The following is a 14,610-nucleotide window of genomic DNA, read 5'->3' on the forward strand; positions in this document are numbered from 1 at the left end:
TTATATGGAACGAAATGAATAATAGAATTTTCAAGAATAAGGAAAGGGAGATTCATCACTTGTTAGAAAAAATAAAGATATATTCTTTTAGGTGGATGAAGGTCGATAGTGTTAATATTAGCTTAAATTTTTCATATGTGGTGATTGAGCCCGTTTGTTTGTTTGGGTATCGGCTAATCACTTTGTGTTATGGTTCCCTTGCGACTGGTTACCTAGTATACTTGACGTCTTTGTTGGCACACATTGTGCCGATAAGGAGTCTTTTGTGATAATAATATATTCCATATTGGCTTGTTAAAAAAAAACATTCTCTTACATCAAAGACAAAATTTGGAAGAAAATTAATTCTTAGAGGGAGTGAGCTCTATCTGGGGCAGGCAAGGAGGGTAATGATAAAAGAAGTTCTTCAAGCAATACCGGCATTCATAATGAATATTTATGTTATTCCGAATTCCATCATAGAAGATATTGAGAGAATGTTTAACGCTTTTTGGTGGGAGGGTATGGGATTTCGGAATTAGATGGCTGTCATGGGAAAGAATGGCATGCCCATAGGAGAAGGAAGGTATATGATTTCGAACTTTTCATGCATTTAAGTAAGCAATGGTGGCTAATCAAGGGTGGAATATGTTGAATCATCCGGAACCATAAGTGGCTAGAATTCTCAAGGCAAGGTATTTTCCTAAATCATATTTTTTTATGCAAAGCTTGGTTATAATCCTAGTTTTAATTGGCGTAGTATTTGGATACCCGGACAAGTGTTAATGAAAGGTTGTCCGGGGAAGATTGGTGATGGAAGTAAATGTTGGGTTTGATTGTCAAGTTTCTTGAATAATGAAGGAGGTTAGAAAATATTAGTTATTGGTGATTATGTCCCACATCGCTTAGTTTAGTGAAACAAGGGGAAGACCAAGGCTATTGAACCTAGTTTCTTTGTTGTTAGATGCACCAGTCAGTAGCACTTTAAGCTCATATCTGACTTAGTTTAAATATTGGATAATGCTTATTATCCCGAGATCTAGCTTCCCGAAGAAATCCCGATGGCAAATTGGCAATGCTATAAAAGGTGTGACCCACATCACACACCTCACCCTCCTTGTTTTCCGTGCAAAGCCATTTTTAATTGGCTGAAATGGTTTTCGGGAGGTTCTCGGGTCAAAATGAGTCGGGAAATATAGCAATACTGTAATTTGCTTTGTGAGAGTGTGGGTGTACTAAGGCATTGGGGGTGAGAGTGAGAGAAGTCTATGTGTTGTAAAAATTTTCACATAGTGATAATTCTCTTGTTGTCGGTTTAGACAACGGTCGTGGTTTTTTCTCCGGTTTTGGAGTTTCCACGTTATATTCTTGTGTTGTGATTGTTGTTTATTTTTCTTCTTCAGCACTGTTATGTTATTTCCCAACAGTAAAGTGAGAGTGATGGCGGATCCACGAGATGTTTAGAATACTCATGCTCCTCGGTGATTTAAAGACTTGGTAAAAACAACAATTATCAAATATGCATTTCATCAACTAAATGAAGAAGATTAATGAATATTAAGTATCAAAAGGGAGTTGGAGAGGAATAAATCCAAATTGAATAATCGGTGTTGCTGCATGGTGATTCCAACGAATTTTTTTGTTTGACATACCTCTCTCATTCTAAACAATTGTGTTAAAACATGGAACTGGACACTAAGATATATAAAAGCACCGATTATATACAACAAAACTTTAGTCACATTTTACACTTCAAAATTTACCATTAGTCACATTATAAGAATTATTCCTATCATTCTCACATAAAATTATCATTCTCACTTGATATGCCCCCTATATATATACTAGCGTCCAGACGGGCACTCCTGTGCCCGTCTGTCCGCTCTTTCTACTGCGCTAACGCATGTAACTCATAAACAATGTGTTTTTCAACATCAATGTTGGTTTAGTTTTTCTTAATATATCTTGGAGAAAATTATTAGAATTAAAAGAATGATCAAGCTTGATAAAAAAAAAAAAGAAGGATCAAACTTGATAAAATTACATATCAATTTTAAAATTGATATGTAATTTAAACTTGATAAAATTACATATAAATTTTAAAATTGGTATGTAATTTAAAATTGATATGTAATTCATGCATTTCTTTAACATGGAGTTACTTAATATATAGTTAGTTTTATGATGCATACTCATATATATATGGAGGATGAATATGCATGAAACATGAGTGACATTTATGGGGGTGGATTTGATGAAGACATTAAATCTTTCCCATCTCTAACACATGACACATATGCTCTATATTATTTCTTGAGCCATTTGAGTCGCTCACAAAATATAAAATTTAAGAAAATCTAAGACAAACCAATAGAAGAAATAAGAACAGAACTTTGATAACACATCTAAGTCTTGCAAAGGACGAAGACATTTTAAAAAGAGTGAAAGAATGTTTACACATAATCATGTCACTTATTCATACTTTGCAATATTCTTCATTGAAAAAGTCAATGTAACATAGCAAGTGGAATGTTAAATAAACTGGGGCATATAAGTGATGTTCTTGTTTGAGAAATCTTGGAGAAATAGAAGGCAAGAGCCCCTGCCTACAACCACCCCTTCCCTTTTTTTCATTCACGTACCCACCTTTCCTATCCTAGGATTCAAATCTCTCTCTTGGTCTCTCCCTCACCCTCTCCATCTCCATCCCCCCTCCCCTCCCCCTCTCTCTCCCTCTCCCTCTCCCTCCCCCCTCTCCCTCACACAATCTCTCAAATCGTTGTTCGGTTTCGTAGCTACATGACCATACAACCAAGCATTTTCTCAATTCATCAATTATTCAGTGAAATTTTTAGAGACATTTTTTTATATAATTTTTTTTTTATTCTAATCAAGTTTGTTCAAGACAGTGTAAACAGTCGGATTTTAGCAACCGAACAGTGTAAACAGCCTTCCAAATCCTCCAAAACACGTTAAAACACCCTTAGAAACCCTAAAAAAAATTTCGGGTTGTATAATCCTAATAGGGTACGCGGGAATAGAGTATTGTGAAAAAATAAATAGCCGTTTTTTCTTTAGGGTTAAATAGTCATTATTATTTTATCACTTTTACATTGCTAAAAATTTTGTATTAATATATATTATATAAAATCTTGCCTCCTCAAAGCAAAATTTCTGGATCTTCCCCACCCAACATTGCCTATGCTAAGTAAACTTACAACCAAAGTAACTTAAATCCATGACGCTGCATTGAAGCATGTCACCAACCCTAGAAACACAAAAAAAAAAAAAATATCATGAAATAACAAAAATAAAAGCCACATTTAAAAAAAAAACAAAAAACAAAACAAAATATTTCATGACATAAGAGAAAAATATTTGAAACCAATCATTGAAAAATTATAGGACCCCACATTAAACCAATGCTCTCTTGCCTTCAAAATTGCAAACTAATTAGAGCTATTAATTCTCCCTACTAATCTCAATTAAGTTTTTTATTTGGTTGCTTCTCAAATAAGTTATGACCGAATGATATTTACTCCAACGGATTACACTTTCCAAACCAAACTCGTTCTTGGAGCCAATATGGAGAGATGCGTGGATTTGGTTTCGACAGATGAGAATGCAAAGGTAAGAAGGAGACAATCACATATACCTCAAGATCTTTTCTTCTCTATTCTCTCTAAATTACCTATTAAATCATTGAAGCGATTTGGATGTGTACTTAAATCATGGTCGCTCTTGTTTGATAACCCTTATTTTATGACTATGTATCGCAACAATTTCTTAACAAAGGATCATTCTTATTATGATGATACATCTCTCCTCATGCATCAAAAGTTTTGTCAATGGGATGGTGGTTATTGGGATGATAAATTTGAGTTATACTCTGTTTCTGGTGAGAGGTTTGGGAATAGGGTCAAGTTTGATTGGCCAAAGGTTGAGTTAGATCGACCATATCCGCGTCTAGAGTATAATTCTGGTTTTAATATTTTAGGATATGGTAGTGTTGCTCATGGAACTCTTTGTCTGATCTGCCGATTACAAGAGGTTATTGTATTGTGGAATCCATCTACCGAAGAATTTAAGGTTATTCCACCTATTCCTTTTGATTCTGGACCTTATTGGGAAGCTTGTGTTTGTCATCAAGGATTTGGTTATGACCGTGGCAGAGACGATTATAAAGTGATGCGTTATATATTTTTAAGGAAAACTAATTGTGACCTTGATGTGCTACCAGGGACAAATATATCTTTCAAGTCCTCGATATGGGAGATATATAGTCTAAGAAGCAACTCTTGGAGAAAATTTGATGTCGATATGCATCATGAGCTTATGGATGATGAACATTTGTACATGGATGATGAACAATTGTACATGGATGGACTCTCTCACTGGATGTGTAGTAGAAGTAAAAAACGTAATGAAAAATATTTGTTGTCATTTGACTGGAGCGATGAGGCTTTCCTTACAACACCCTTACCCTCAGACATGAATGATACTTTCAATCTTGATTCTCGTTTGGTGTGGAGTCACTTGGTGTTATTAAATGGTTCTATTTCTTTGATCTTCAATTACACAGAGACGGCTACATTTCACATTTCAATTTTGGGCGAACTTGGTGTAAAGGAATCATGGACTAAAATCTTCATTATTGGACCCTTACCTTGCCTTGAGTATCCTATCGGAGCAGGAAAGAATGGTGAAATGTTGTTCAAAAAAAAAGATGGCGGATTAGTTTGGTTTGATTTAAATACCCAGATGATTGAGGACCTTGGTATTTGTACAAATAGATTTTCTTGTAAGATAGTGATTCATAAAGAAAGTCTTCTTCCATTTTAAGGAGCAAATATTTAACTTTTGCCTTTTTATTTTCACCCCAAAGGTATATGGCTATGGTGATTTGTAACCGAATTGGCTTGTCAATTACAAACATCATAATTATTATCAAGAAGTTTCTTCTTTTGAATGTTTACTCTCGCTCTATCTGTAAAATTATAAGATTTCTCTTCTAAATAGCGTATAATTTTAATTGTTCGAATGATCTTTTATTTTTATTGAATGGTCTTTGGTCTCTAATTTTATGTAAAAATAGCGTGTATTTTAAAAACTTTATGCTTTGTACATTGAAGTAATTATCTGGTATGGCTTTCTTGATCAGAAAATTGTTTAATATCTTTAGCTGTTGTGAATTTTCATCTGTAGTTAATGTATAGTTATGGATTTTAAGGCTAACATATGTGATATATGATAACTGTTGGTAGCTACATTGTGCACTGAATTTTTAAAAAGACTACATATATATATATATATATATATATATATATATATATATATATATATATATATATATATATATATATATATACCTATTAATATCTATAATCTATAACTATTAATAAAGGCAAAACACTAATTTGGTGTAGCCTATTTTTCTTCCTACTTTACCCTTGGTTATTTGTAAATATTCCATAAAAAATAAACGGTTGGAAGTAAAATTTTATTTTTTTAAGGAAGTTGGTTATCATATTTGAAAATCAAAATGTAACTTCTTTCCTTTACAACCTTTTTGTCATTGACCTTTATTCCATTACAACCTTTCTTTACAATTTTCCCTTCTACCATTTTTTCCCAGCACTACCATTTATTTTCATTGATATTTTTATCCTTCCCATTATTTTTAAATTCACGCTTGCTCACTTAAATTGGAAATTTCAACATGAACTGAGGGGTACCACGTACACTAATTCATTCCTTGATTCTTATAACTGTTTCTACATATCTTTATTTATTTTATCCTTTCCTTCTAATTCAAGTTGATCCTTTCTTTATTTCCTTTCTAACTTTGCTTTATCATTTTTGTAATTTTTATGTTTCAGGCCTTTACAATGCAATGGTGGTGGGAGTTCGTAAAGTATTTTTTTTCGGCGACAATGAGAAACTAATAAGAAACTACTATAATTGTCAAATATAAATTTAGTCGTCATTGTCATGTAACAACATCTTTTGTTAATAAGTTAGTTGTCATTTTTTAAATCATTATATCATTATTTTCTATGTGATCTTCAGATTAATTCCATCCTGTTTTTAATATTTCCTTCAAGTTCTTTATGGAGAATATTTTTCCTATGCATGTCAGTTTACTAACAAAAGAACATCTGATCCTTATTCCATCATCGCAAGTGTAAATTACTTAATTATTTTACAAATGAATTCATAAGGGAGGGAAAGTTGGGAGGTGGCTTTCATTCTTTGTATTTCGATTTTTTTTTTAAAAAGGTAAATATTCCTTTAATGTAACAATCAATTATGTGAGTATAGCAGAGAGGAAAATGTTGAAGTTAGAGAAAAATGAGAACACAATATAAGCAAGATCAAGACTTTTCATATTCGACTACAACTTCAATTTGTTATTGTGGGAACATTGGTGTGAAGTTGGAAAGAAATTGGAAGGTTGGAAGATTAAACACTAAGTAATTAAACTTTGATCAATTGTTGTGTGAATTAAAAAAATAGAATGTGGGGGTTTCACATAAAATAGAACACACAAATTAGTAATGTTTAAATTGCGGTATTTAATTTTAAATACCCGATAATGATGAAAATAATAGTAATTATTATTTTTATTCATGGATATCACTTTCCATAATTTTAGGTTATGTTTGTTGTGATAAGATTGAGAATCCAACTGAATTCCCTATCTTTCCTTCGTTAGTGGATTTGTTTCTTTTTGAACTTATCCGATTGGTTTGTCACTTGAGCTGATCTGTGGGTTGCTTAATTTTTAAGTTTACTTAATTCTTAAGTTTCTCCAAATTAGTTACAAACTCTCCCTATAAAAGGGGAGATCACCTAGTTCAAAAATCACACCAAAGGGTTTCTTTGAGTTGTCGGGAACTCTTTCTCTCTTCTCCCTTTCCTGACTTGTGTTGACGCGTCTTTCTTCTCTTCTTCTCCTTTTTCTATCCCTTCGGAATTAAAAGTGTTCTTAAGATCATAGTCCCTTCAATATTTTTATGTCCTTCGGAATAAATAATAATTTAAGATCATAGTCCCTTTTTCGGTATAATGTCCCTTCAAAAATTATGAATGATCTTAAAATATATTCTTCTTCGACTCTTGAAGAAGTTAGACGTTAAAATGGTGTAAAACCATATTTGAGTGATCATTGTATCATAGTTGGAGAAGTTAATAATTAGAATGGTGGTAACACCATATTTGAGTGGTCTCAGCACCATATTTGAGTGGTCTCAACACCATAATAGAGTGGTAACAGTATCATATTAAAGTGGTTTCAGTATTAAAGAGTGGTCTTAGTACCATATTTGAGGGTGTAATTCTCGAACGGTTTTCTACAGTGCAGTAGTTAACCGCACAGTTGTAGCTGGACTTGTTTTATCCTGGAGGCGGCGTGGTGGATAGTCTGTCTTGCACAATTTTGGGCAGTAGTTAACCGACTCCGCCACACACATCCTCAACGAAACTCATTGATTCTATCAATTTTTGCCATTAACGCATCTTCTTTCCATTGATGATATTCCAATTTATTCTTTCTCACTCAAATAAGATACTTCAAGTTGAAGAAAAAAAAAAAAAAAAAAAAAAGATACTTCAAGTTGAAAGCAATGGTTACTATTACAACATTTGCAATTTGAGCGGTACCACCTTTAATCTCACGATGTAAACTTCTTTTTCATTCCATTATTCAACTTTTTTTTGTGGTTGCATATTTCATTGTTACACTTTTCTTATTAATTTGTTTTTTATTCTTTATTTCATTTTAGTTTTTACTACTTCTTGCTTATATATTTTAATCTTCCACAGGGTGTGAACCTAATAAGAAGGCATAAAGAAAAGGAGTGCATATATATTTGTGAGAGTGATGGTGACTAAGTTGTAGGGATAATGAGTAAAAACAAATATAAAGACAATTGTTAACAAAAAAAGGAAGTTAATTGAACTTTATTCTTTTGTTTTGTCCCCGGCAACGGCGCCAAAAACTTGATAGGGCCAAACCGCAAGTGCACGGCCTATCGAAGTAATAGTAGTAAGAAAGAGTATCGTTCCGCTAGGGAGTTGTGAATTCAATCAACTTTTAGAGAATGATTAGAAGAGAAGAAAGCTTATAAAAAGGAAGGTTTAGTTGCTGAAGGTAAATAACAATAATAATAAACAAAGAGCCTTGGGATTATTGGTTCGTCATAAAAACGAATCTTTTCACAAGCAAGCCTTAAACTTATAATTATGCGTTAATCTTAATTTCTAAGGACAAGTTTCTCTTTAGCATATCACAGCTTCTCTCGAAGTCAGTGAGTGTATCCCTCCAACAACCACACCTATTCTCATGGGTGATTGCCTTTGGGACCCTTGAAGATCGAAACTTTATGTGTCCCATGGTTTGCTAGACTATTCTCATGTTTCGCAAACCTTGTCTAAATTCACTTGTCCGGATATCAAAGCTCCGCGTTCGCTTCCACAGTTTGATAATAATTAATTCATGTTAAAACGGTGAATTTAGATTAGGAATTAAGGTAACATATAATTAGGGTTTAAGGCTTGACTTGATCCGGATTACGTCATTAGACTTATCCAACGATCCCAAGACAAAGAAGAGTCTACTCACTAACGTTCATTGTAAACATGGGGGAAGAAGAGAAAAAGTAATAAAGTAAAAGAACAATAATATAAACGTGAACTTTTATTCCAAGAACAAAAGATGAATATTTGTGATGGAGAGCTACTCTATTTATAGCTTTACAATCGACTTAAAATCTAAGCAATTACAAGGGCTTTTCGGTAAAACTAAAACAGAGTAACTTGGGTGTAACATCCCGGAATACTTTTTTTTTTTTTTAAACGATTTACCAACAATTCCAAATTTCCTATGTCAATGTATTTCAAATTTTCAAATAACTAATTTATTAATAGTTGAAAATGGAGAAAAATGTATCAGCTTCAAAAGAACAAAAGTGAGACTTGTTTAAGGTTCCTAGCGGAAGAAAACATGTCTCCGCATTTCTAAACATACTTCATAGTTCAACGCAACAATTAAAGAACCATACAATCCTTATTTCAAAATAGCTAACGAAAAACCCAAAGTGATTTCCCCCGTTCGCGAACAAGCATCAACCATAAATATTACACCTCTTCTTGTGTACCTAAAATGTTGGTGTAAGGGGTCAGCTTCCAACCACAACAAAACAAAACTAAACAAGAATTAAAAATCAGAAAATAAGCATATACTATTCTTCTGCCAAAAATTAGATTGGATAGAATCAGTTTCCAAACTTTCATAAAACTTTAGAGGACAAAAGAAATAACATATCAGTTACAAGAGAATTTCACCTTACATTATTTATATGGCCTTAAGCAAGAACATAAATCAAAAGGTAGTAAACCCACTTAATTTAAATCTCTAAAGTCATGTATCAGAATTTGTCATAATAAGACATTACTCACCATACTAAACTCTTACCTTGCTTCTATATCTCTATGCATAGTGGTATGTATATATATGTGTATATAATGATTAAGTCTTCATTTCTTTGTTATTATCATCTTTCTTCTGTTTTGCATGTGTACGTGAACAGAAAAGGGACACAATCTTCCTATACAACTCTTAATAGACCTTAATGATACACACAGTGGCGGAGCCAGGAATTTCATAGAGCCTGGGCGAAAAATATATGCAAATGCGGAAATTGGTGCGGTACATCCCATTACTATGAAATGTACAGTAAAATTTCAAATGCGGAAATTATTTGAATATGTACGTACCGTCAAGAGAACTGCTGTCTCTGCTCCCTGTGAATCCTTAAAGGTAACATAAGCAACTTGAGTGCGATCAGATTTCCTGCAGAATTACAACCAAAGGGTGACATTTAGGATAAAAGTTAACACAATAAAAATCAGAATAAATTTATAAAGATAAGTACATAATGGGATGATTGGAGTTGTAGACACTGGAAATTCAGAAACTGCAGGTGATGTTGATTGAATAAGGTTAGTGCATAGCCAAAGAGCAAAGGCTAAATTCATCATGATAAATCAAAAGTAATTAACGGATTGAAGGAACCTCTCAAGTTCAATCAAATTTGAAATAGAAACTGGGATTGGACCTGAGATATTGTTGCTTCCCAAGTTTAGCACCTTCAAGCTTGACCCTTCTACAAATTCTGGAATGTGACCTGAAATGAAATTATTTGATACATCAATTACCTCCAAAGAGATGCTTGTCATATCATTTATGATTGTTGACAGTGAACCGATCAATAGATTTCCATGCACCCTCCAAGTGAATTATCATCAAGAACAAGATGTGTGAGGTGGGTTAAATTTGAGAAACTAGAAGGAATTGGTCCTGTAATATGCTTCAGCCCACTTATCATCAATACCTCTAAGAATTGCAAATTCCCAAGTGCTGGAGAAAGAGTGCCCTTCATATAAGTGCCACTATCTCTAACATCAGAATTTTGTATCTGCAACACATTAGAAAAACAATAAAAGCAAAAACATCAACTTCCAATTTCTTATATGATTCATCACATTAACAACACTCTTTCCACTTATCATTTCAGATGCTTTATGGCACGATGTGATTACGTTCAATTAATTCATTTTCTCGACAAGTATTAGCATTTCAAATTTTAAACATAAAAATTGATCAACTAGTTCTATTAACAGAAGAAAAAAAAAAGTAACTGATTGATGAAGAAATTACCGAATGAACATCAAAATAGAGAACACTCATTTTGAAAGCCAAGCTATGAGTAGCCAAAGCTCTAGCAGAAGCAGATCTACCAACAATCCCAAGAACAAGACCTCGACACCGCCGCATCCCTCGGCACAGCGGCTGAACAGAACCAAGCCAACCGGAAGCCGAAAGTGCATGACGAGAAAGCAGATGAGTCCGACGAAGAAGACCGAGAAACAACGCCATCACAGTATCAGCGATCTCCTCAGCACGTGATGTATCAACATGAACAAGAGCAGAACCCACTTTCTGACAATCAATAAACCACAATCCTGACAACCCACTTTCTGAAACTGATCAAATGATTCAAAAATCAAAACTTTACAATCAATAATCCAAAAAGCATGCAAACCCAAAAAAGAAATTGAAAAAAAAAAGAGCAGAACCTGTTGTTGAACCTTCGAACCTCTGAGAATGTTGTTGAAGTGCCATAGATTTGCCCAATTTTTTTGTTTTTGAAGTGTGTAAATGGAGGGTCTAATGTGAGGAACTTACGGATCGAGCCCGGGCGACCGCCCGGGGTCGCCGGGCGCTGTCTCCGCCACTGGATACACATGTATATGCATGCTCCCAAAACTATATGATCCGGATATAATTCCCGCCACACAGGCATCCACACAGAATATAATTGCAATTCCCGCCACACAGGCATCCACACAGAATATAATTGCAATTCCCGCCACTAAGGCACCACACAGATGCATATGCCATGCATGATCATGAAAATGCAGACTAAAACCCGCCACACAGGCACAACAATGCAATATGATATTATCCCGCCACTAAGGCACCACAAAGAAATATATTATTATAACCCGCCACACAGGCATCCACTAAGAAATAATTGTAACCCGCCACTAAGGCACCACACAGAAAATAAGCACATGACAAATGAGGTCTTCCATAAAAGTCTTATTTCTCTTCTTCTTATTTCCGTCCTATAACAGTCTCAAATTTTTGTTCAACAATCAGGAACATATACCCACACATCAAAGAATTAATTTAGCTTCCATCTGGTTTATCTAGTAAGATCCTTGCACACTTATATAGTCATGAATAATTGACCACCACATTTATAGTTCATGCAACTTACTCTTTTTTTTTCCTTTTTCTTAACAGTACAGGAATAAAAGGCTAAATGGTTTTTCCCTGCTCTAAATTAAAAATTAGGAAACATACTAAATTCACTACACAATAATTAATTCAGAACAATAGGTTTCAAGCAATTAATATGATGTGCCAACCGACTAGCAGGTGTTCTTTTTCTCATTTCCTATTGCTGTTACGGTTTCACAAAAAGTCAAGTGTCACGGATGAAAATTAACTAGTATAAGTCTTCAGTATCCCTCATTTATTACAATTACCATATACTGTATATTAAATTAATCTTCTATTACTTTGATCAAGGATACTAACAGCATACCAAAATTGCTATATACAAAAATTAAATTTCCATGAATTAATTTCATTACTAAGTTTCATTATCTCAAAATTAATATCTTTTTCCTTTAAGCATACAAACAGCATATAAATACTTTACCGACTTCTAATCCAATGTCTAATTTTGAGTTGTATGGGGAAGTGCCCTTACCTTAAGTGCTCTCCTTCCTAATATTTAGAGAATTCTACCCAATTGCTGGAACAAGACTCCAAGAATTATTCTTCACTGAGAAGAGTACAAATGGAAGAACAAAGGGTGACTTTATTTAGAATGAAATTAAAGGATTGAAGAAAGAATAGAAGGACAGACAATGAAATGACTCTTACCTCAAGACTGGAATGGGATGAAGCGTTCATATAATAATTGGGGGAGTTCGATTGAGAAAATTGTAGTTTGTTGTTTCAATTGTAGCTTGTGAGTTTAGAAAATTTGGCCGAGTATTCTACTGTGAGGTGAGGTGCATCTCTGTACTGGAAATTGGAATTATAAAGTGGTGGTAGTTGAGGAGAATTGGAAATAGGTGACATGGAAGTTGAGAGGAGTGGGGAGTTATTTGACCCAGTACATATGCAGATATGCAGAGAAGTTAACAGGTTTATCCCTAGACTAGCACACGTAAACCCCTCCACTTCTTTAATTTCCTATTATCATCATTTTTATTTAATTGTTCATATTTAATTGTGTGGCTTGGCATGACTTCATTTCCTTCTTAGAATAGCTATTTTCTAGCCCACTAGCAGCTTCTTTTAACTAGCCACTCGGTACTCCATCATCCCTTATACATTTTATAATTCAATTCTACACATTTCTTATTATAATAACTAATTCTCCTAATTAATGTTAAATAATTTATTTATTAGACATAGTAACCTAACCATACCATATTGTTCTAAATAAAATAAGTGCATTCACTAATTAAAATAACTTACTAAATCAAAGGCATCAACACAAATAAGTAGAAGCTTATCCTATTAAATCACACCAAATTTACCAATCAACACAGATAACGAAATAAATAATTAGAATAGATTTAGCTAGTTGCTCTAATGTATTTAAAATATATAAAAATAAAATAGAGAGTGTTACATTGGGCCTAAAGCAAAAGCAGCAAAAGTTATCCAGAGAGGTGGCACGGCCGTGCCAACCTTAGCACGGGCCGTGCCAAGCTTCTGACTTGGGGGAGACTTATTTTTGTCTCTGAATCTTCGTATTTTAGCTCCAAATCAGCTCCAGACTCCTTTCTTTTGCTCCAAGACTCCTTCCATCCAATATTCGTTCCTAAAATATAAAATATGCAACTAAAGTAAAATAGCTCAAAAAGGAAACAATATTTAAATAAAATAAAACTAAATCTAAATAAAACGAAACTAAATAATACATAAAAATAGACTAAATATAGACTCATCAAACTCCCCCACACTTGAATCTTTGCTTGTCCTCAAGCAAAAGGCAATGGACATAGCAGCAATAAAAAGATTAATTATGGCAATGCAATTGAAAACACAAGTCTCTTTGAAGGTTTTGTTTCAAGTACACTAATCACAATTTCAAACATTCCTCGTGAACCTATTGAACCCAACATCAAGTCTCAAGTGAGTGTGTGTGCGCAGTTCAACCCTTTTCTTGCTCCTGTATAAGACAGATATTATGAGGAACATGTTCTATCCTTAATGCTAAAGTGACCGAGAAAAGTCCTTTCTTCATTTCATATAAGAGTGATGGGAATTTAAGTTAAAATTAAATTAAATTAACAATTAAGCACAAAGGGGCTGCAGATGCTTAGGGGCTATCTATCCTCGTAGGAAGTCTTCTCGGATGTAATTGTCCTTTCCCCCTAGATTCAAAATCACCCTAAGCAGTGCTGCAAAATTATTCATTTATTTCATCTCCGCGTAGGAAGTCTTCTCGGATGTAATTGTCCTTTCCCCCTAGCATTGATGAATTTGTTTCACTTTAAGTTCAAATTAGGGAGTCACCACCACAATTAGGAAGTTAGGGATTATCCTTTCCCCCACATGTTGGTGCCATTCTCCCGCCCCATTATAACTTTAACAATTAAGCATATAACAATTAAGAACATTTGATTTTCCCACACAAACTTATATTACTTTTACTCTGAAGACTTTAAAGGGTCTAAGTTAACACTAAAGATAGAACATGCTCCTTAAAATACCTATTCATACACTTGCTCAAAGATTGCAACTGGGTGCTTTTCTCATTGGAGATTTTTCACAATAAAACAAGATGTGGGTATAGCAAGAACACAAGAAACAGAAGAAACTACTTTCATGTACAAGAAACAACCTTTAAAGAAGAGACAAAACAAAAAAATTTATGCCATATTTTGCATTAAAAACAAGCTACTAATCATGCCTCTTGCTATAAAAACAAAACAAAAGAATAAAGTTCAAGGGAGTTTGGGAACACTACGACTCTA

The 14,610-nt window shown here is 33.8% G+C and overlaps 2 protein-coding genes across 13 annotated transcripts; one reads left to right on the forward strand and one right to left on the reverse strand.

Annotated features, from left to right (window-relative positions):
* The first annotated feature begins 3,511 nt into the window (after positions 1–3,511).
* LOC146913638 (putative F-box protein At3g16210) lies at positions 3,512–4,954 on the forward strand. The gene has a single exon (XM_085716866.1). The coding sequence runs from the start codon at positions 3,565–3,567 to the stop codon at positions 4,819–4,821; it is 1,257 nt and encodes a 418-aa protein (XP_085572992.1). The 5' UTR covers positions 3,512–3,564; the 3' UTR covers positions 4,822–4,954.
* Positions 4,955–8,862: 3,908 nt separating this feature from the next.
* Positions 8,863–12,742, reverse strand: LOC146913639 (C-terminal binding protein AN-like). 12 transcript variants are annotated; one of them, XR_015013730.1, is made up of 9 exons: positions 12,500–12,742; positions 12,324–12,398; positions 11,119–11,514; positions 10,700–11,025; positions 10,374–10,457; positions 10,098–10,166; positions 9,915–9,956; positions 9,757–9,832; positions 8,863–9,137 (listed from the first exon to the last, which is right to left on the reverse strand). XR_015013730.1 is itself a non-coding variant. In XM_085716877.1 (6 exons), the coding sequence occupies exons 2-5, from the start codon at positions 11,162–11,164 to the stop codon at positions 10,146–10,148; spliced, it is 477 nt and encodes a 158-aa protein (XP_085573003.1). In that variant the 5' UTR covers positions 11,165–12,398; positions 12,500–12,742; the 3' UTR covers positions 9,640–9,832; positions 10,098–10,145. The 12 variants fall into 12 exon arrangements, 3 of the variants coding, with proteins under 3 accessions (XP_085573003.1, XP_085573002.1, XP_085573001.1); XR_015013729.1 differs by having other exon boundaries at positions 11,119–11,670; XR_015013733.1 differs by lacking the exon at positions 9,915–9,956 and having other exon boundaries at positions 10,700–11,019.
* Between the last annotated feature and the right edge of the window lie 1,868 nt (positions 12,743–14,610).

The sequence above is a fragment of the Medicago sativa genome, chromosome 6 (assembly GCF_051527215.1).
Source record: "Medicago sativa cultivar Bolivia chromosome 6, Bolivia_mono, whole genome shotgun sequence".
Classification (NCBI taxonomy): domain Eukaryota; kingdom Viridiplantae; phylum Streptophyta; class Magnoliopsida; order Fabales; family Fabaceae; genus Medicago; species Medicago sativa.

Coding starts and splice junctions, on each gene's coding strand:
- LOC146913638 (XM_085716866.1), top strand. CDS start 3,565: ATGGAGAGATGCGTGGATTTGGTTTCGACAGATGAGAATGCAAAGGTA.
- LOC146913639 (XM_085716875.1), bottom strand. CDS start 11,164: ATGGCACTTCAACAACATTCTCAGAGGTTCGAAGGTTCAACAACAG. Junction 11,026..11,118: donor GTTCGAAGGTTCAACAACAG/GTTCTGCTCTTT, acceptor TCATTTGATCAG/TTTCAGAAAGTGGGTTGTCA. Junction 10,458..10,699: donor TCTATTTTGATGTTCATTCG/GTAATTTCTTCA, acceptor AATGTGTTGCAG/ATACAAAATTCTGATGTTAG.